This window comes from Puntigrus tetrazona, chromosome 22 (genome assembly GCF_018831695.1).
Source record: "Puntigrus tetrazona isolate hp1 chromosome 22, ASM1883169v1, whole genome shotgun sequence".
Taxonomy (NCBI): Eukaryota; Metazoa; Chordata; class Actinopteri; order Cypriniformes; family Cyprinidae; genus Puntigrus; species Puntigrus tetrazona.
In genome coordinates, this window is record NC_056720.1 from 11787426 (window position 1) to 11792613 (window position 5188).

Sequence of the window (5188 nt, forward strand, 5' to 3'; positions counted from 1 at the left end):
TATATATATTTAATATAATAGTTAAATATATCCCTTATATGAAAATAAATATCTAGTTATGAATGTTTAGATATTAGTACATTCATACTTGTAGTGATTAAGATTTTCTGTTATGATTGTTGAGTGTCCCTTGGTGCCGTTGAGCTTATGTGGTTGGTGTTATGAATTTGCAGACTCACTACTTAGTCTCAAACACATTTTTCTATAGAATTTAGCCATATTTGCAGTATCGGTTGTTTGATTGTCATAAAACTATTCCATTGTTCATCGAACTCTACACACTAGCTTTGGATTTCCTCACCAGTGTTTAGTACCTAGCGAGTGCGTTTGTGTGTTGAGTGTTAGTCGTGTGTGTTTGTGCAAGGGCTTCGGCAGCAGCAGGCCTCACTGGAAGGCCGTCTGTGAATCTCTCATCTCCCTCTTCTCTCTTAAAGGGGCCTCCCGGCTCGCAGCCGTCACCACACGCACAGCCTCCCCCACACAATACCAGCAACCCCATGATGGGACCACACGGGCAGGTAAGACACACAGCAACCCTCACACACTCACACACACATTACCACGGTGTCCTTGCTCGCACACTCGGTATACACACGGTCTCACTTGCACACGAGAACCGTCGGTGACGCTGGCAGCAAGTCACTTGGGCAAGATGAACGGTGTAAATTACATGGTTATTTATAATTCTCTGCATTTTTAAAGTCCTCTTCCTTTACACAGACATAGAAACACGCATTCCTAGAACTAGAGCAGAGTTTTACTTGAGAGTCCTATGTACGGGCTTTAGTTAGGGTTGCGTATTTAAAGGGATAGTTCAGTCAAAAATGAAAGTTAATTTCAGTTTCATGTCGGTGTGATTTTTTTCTATCTGTGGATCTCAAAAGTGGACATTTTAAAAGAATTTGCTGGCCGATGTTGCCATGGAATTGAACTGAAATGGGAGTGGAGTTTTACTAAGAACAAACAAGAAACATAGAAGTATGACAAAAGCGAGTCATTGAACACTTGTGCTGTATTTGAAGTTAATTTGATTAAGAAAGAAATACAGCGGTTAAATTGTTATTGAATGAACATCGTAATAGCTGCCCTAGTGTTCATAAAAGAAATACCAGTATCTGATTCATGAATAAATCCTTTTGAACCTGACACAGTTGTCTCACAGCAGCGGCTTTATAACAGAATCTTGAGTTTTTCAAGTTTACTTTCCTTTTTAACACTGTGAAGACGCCTTGAAACAGTCTCTACCGTATAAAGGGCTTTAAAATCAAAGGTGACATGGCTTAAATCTGATCTTTTCAAAGAATCAATTGATCTGGTTCATAAAACTGGACTGAATGATTCGTTCATGAATTGGTCTGATTCTTGACACTTTTCAGGATTTTTGTTGAATAGGGCATTCTGAGGAACAGCATTTATTTGAAAGCTTTTAACATTATTGTCTTAACCGACATTTATTAATTATTACTATACATTACTCGTGTCTTTACTATAACCTTTCTGCTGTTTGAAAGCTTCGCTCCCCATTCATTAGAATTGTATGGAAAGGCGCAAGTATTCAGAATATCTACTATTGTGATTCACAGAAATAAAAAGTCAGAGAGGTTTGTAATTTGGACTGGGCAATATATCTCACCGTATATTCGTGCGCATCTCGTCAGTAAAGCTGGTAATGGGCTATTGACGAGCTACGCAATATCGGGTTCAGGTTCGTGGATGATTCATTTGCGATAATGAACGCGATACTGCCCAGCTCTGTGTATTAACCGTCGCTCCATTTGAAAACAGCTGATGGAGATTTACCGCTATTCAAAGAACCTGGCTTTACTGACGAGATGCGCATGAATATATCGTGCGATATATTGCCCAGCCCTGTTTGTAACGGTAATGATGATTTAAAATAAAAAAAACATTTTTATTGTTTTACAACTGAAAGCAGGGCTGTCAGGAATAGAAGTACATTGTTGGGCGTATACCCTAAGGTCCTTTTCTCTTTTGTCTTCTCTTTTTTTTTGGGTTCATCCTCCCTGTTTCTCTATCCGGGGAGTGTGAAGTATCCTGTACACCCACCCCCACCCCCTCCATCTAGAGTCGACTCCCTGCGAACAGGATAAATAATTCAGTCTCCTCCTTGTTCTTGGAGATAGGCCTCCACTCCTGGCCCTCACCCCACCCCCCATCAATAGCCCATTAATATTGTAGAGCCTCCCGCCACACAGCGCCCTCACAAACACGCATACAAACTCACACTGACTGCGCAGAAACCCAAACCATGCGCATTCCCACAAAACCTACAAATATATCAACTCTCAAAGACACTTCCGCTTCCTTTCTCCAGGAAAAAACACACACGCTGAATATTAGAGCGCTATGGTTGTACAACATCTTCCTACAACGGTAAAAACACTCCAATTAGCTGCATAACACACACACACACACACACACACACNGCAGACATGTTTCAACAGAGCCATAAAAGTTGGCGAGAGTCTCTCGGGGAGCTTCCCACAGGCCTTGACCACAGAAGCGGCATCGGGTTTCGTCTCTAGACGCGCAGCCACACGGCTCTAATGGTTTGTATGTCAGGACGCAGGCACGATACTGCCCTCGTTTGGGTTGTTGTGGTCACTTTCCTTCCTGACCAGACTTTCACTTGAGAAGCGTCTAAGTGCAGCCGCTCGAGGTCTGACTTTCCTGATGCTCTCCTGAGTGTTCGTCGAAACACCACAAGAGTGTATGTGTGTGCACGTTTAAAAAGCGGAGAGGGAGCAGTCTGTGTTGACGGACAGAAGGAGAGATGTCAAATGTACATATTTGATGTCGTCTTGCGTTGGCTTCTGCTCTCCGTGCATCTGTCTGTCCATTCCATCTGCTATAGCCTGGCCTGCTGCACTCATTCATTCTGGTCTTTACAGTGGTCTCGCTTTCTTCTTAAATAGAGCAACATGGTGCTAATGAAGTCTGTTTTCTCTTCCTCTTCTTTTTCTTTTAGCCTTTTATGTCTCCACGGTACCCTGGTGGACCTCGGCCGTCTCTTCGCATGCCAAATCAGGTAGAGGGAACATCGTCACTCCGTCTTGTTGAAATTGCATACAAATACTTATTTCGTTTTGTACACACTCTTAAAGGGACAGTACAAAAAAAAAAAAAAACATTTTGTCATCATTTACTCACCCTTGTGTTGTTCCAAACCCTGTATGAGTTTCTTTCTTATGTTGAATGTAAAATAAGATATTGCTGGTAAGCAGTTGATGGTCTCCATTGACTTCTGTAGCATTTCTTTCCCTACTATAGAAGTCCTTGGAAGTCAAACAGCTCTTTGGTTCTTTAAAATTCTTCAAAAAGAAAGAAAGGTATACAGGTTTGGATAGACATGTAAATTATGACAAAAATGTCATGTTTGAGTGAACTGTTTCTTTAATTAAGGGTCACCAAAATCAAGAAATTCCTGGAAATATCAGGATATTAGTAAAGGATAATATTTGTAAGGAAGGACTATTTGGAAAAAGAAAGGACATTTTGGACATTTGTCAAGGAATTTCATTTCTGATTACTTTTTGTTGTTTTTATACATGACATGACTCATTTGTGAGCATTATCTAATTTGAACTAAAACTGAAACCAATGTTTTTTTGTTGTTGGTTTATTTTTAATAGATAGAAATGTATATAAAATATAAATGGATAAAATTAGAAATGTTGGCTAATAATATGGCAATTAACTGAAATTTAAATGTTGAAATATTAAAGCTGAATAGAAATAATGAAGCTGCATACATAGGCATGTGACTGACGTTCGTACATGCCGATGATGCCCCGAAATGCTAATCTAAATTGATTATATTTGCAAATCACATGATGTATGTGTGTAAATAGATTTCTTTTGCATTCTATTTACATAAATTTTACTCATTATAAATTTCATTGATTTCTGACTGCTACATCAAAGTCAGTGTGTCATATTTCTGGTCTCTGGTGTTCTAATATAAAGTCCTTGTTATCAACAAAGTACTGTAGCAGTACTTGATATCACGCGTCAAGAGTTTCAAAGCCAACTGTATAAAATGTTAAGGAATTAATATCTTTATGCCAATAGACTTCCACTGAAATTAAAGGACGAGAGAGTTGCTTTGTTCCATTTGTTTCCATTTGGTCCTAATCTCCATTGTAAACATGATGGACACTTCCCATGTATTTTGCTGACCTTCCTTCATTTATGTCCTCTTCAGCCTCCTGTAGGAGTTCCAGGATCACAACCTCTCCTGCCAAACAGTTTGGACCCAACCAGACCACAAGGTAGCATCTTGTTCATAACAACAAAGCCATTTACATGTAGACTGATGGATGTAGTATCAACTTTGTAATAACTCTCATAATCTCATTTTTACAGGACATCCTAACATGGGCGGTCCAATGAGAATGAATCCTCCCAGGGGCATGGGTGGCATGGGTCCTCAGGTAGAACATGACTTTCTGCTCATATACCCTCTGGTAGTCGCCCCAAGTCAAACGCACATTACTGAAACCCTGTCACTCCTCTTTATTCACCTGTGCTGAAAGCAGAGTTCTCCCCTCCTCCCCATCTCTCTCTCTCTCTGTCCTTCTCGTTCTTGGCAAGCGAGGTGCTGCACAAATCGGCAGCTGGTGCAGCATCTGTTCGACAAATTGGGTAGAGCGTAGAACAAAAGCTCGGGTTAGAAAGAAGCAGCCTCAGGCCTGAAAGCCTCTGTCACACTTTGCCCTCCACCCACGGGCAACCAGACAGGTGGGCCGCCGTCTGCCTGAGCAGAACTTCGTTAGCATAGTGTCAATCGTATCCCAACCTGTTTGGTTGGATCCCCACCGCTGCGGACAACAGTGGATGAAGGGCAGGGATTCCTGCAGCGTGTAGTTGCTGCATTTTCGGCCCCACGGCAGAAGAAAAAAAAGATTTTTCCCCAAATTGTGAACTTAAAGGAATAGTTCAGGCAAGAATTCAAATTTTTCATTTACTCAACTTCATGTAGTTCCAAACCTGTGTAAGATTCTTTCTTATGTCGAACACAAATTATTATATTTTTTTGTCGAATTTCAAAGAACCAAACACTTGTTGGTCATCACTGACTTCCTTAGTAGGAAAAGAAATACTATGAAAGTCAAAAAGAACATCAACTGTTTGATTACTAGCGGTTTCAAAATATCAAAACATAAAA

At 40.5% G+C, this 5188-nt stretch overlaps 2 protein-coding genes across 2 annotated transcripts in view; both read left to right on the forward strand.

Moving 5' to 3' along the window:
* The first annotated feature begins 160 nt into the window (after window positions 1-160).
* LOC122327862 (single-stranded DNA-binding protein 3-like) lies at window positions 161-5033 on the forward strand. The gene is made up of 4 exons (XM_043223519.1): window positions 161-518; window positions 2990-3049; window positions 4226-4292; window positions 4387-5033. Exons 1-4 carry the CDS (start codon window positions 498-500, stop codon window positions 4551-4553), a joined length of 315 nt encoding a protein of 104 aa, XP_043079454.1. The 5' UTR covers window positions 161-497; the 3' UTR covers window positions 4554-5033.
* Window positions 5034-5124: 91 nt separating this feature from the next.
* Window positions 5125-5188, forward strand: part of LOC122328196 (39S ribosomal protein L14, mitochondrial-like) — a gene marked incomplete at its 3' end in the record, with an annotated part of 616 nt that continues 552 nt past the window's right edge. The window contains exon 1 of the mRNA XM_043223904.1: window positions 5125-5130. Coding sequence (XP_043079839.1) covers window positions 5125-5130 — 6 coding nt within the window. The remainder of the gene's footprint in view (window positions 5131-5188) is intronic.

Coding starts and splice junctions, on each gene's coding strand:
- LOC122327862 (XM_043223519.1), top strand. CDS start 498: ATGATGGGACCACACGGGCAG. Junction 3,050..4,225: donor CTCTTCGCATGCCAAATCAG/GTAGAGGGAACA, acceptor TGTCCTCTTCAG/CCTCCTGTAGGAGTTCCAGG. Junction 4,293..4,386: donor GGACCCAACCAGACCACAAG/GTAGCATCTTGT, acceptor TCATTTTTACAG/GACATCCTAACATGGGCGGT.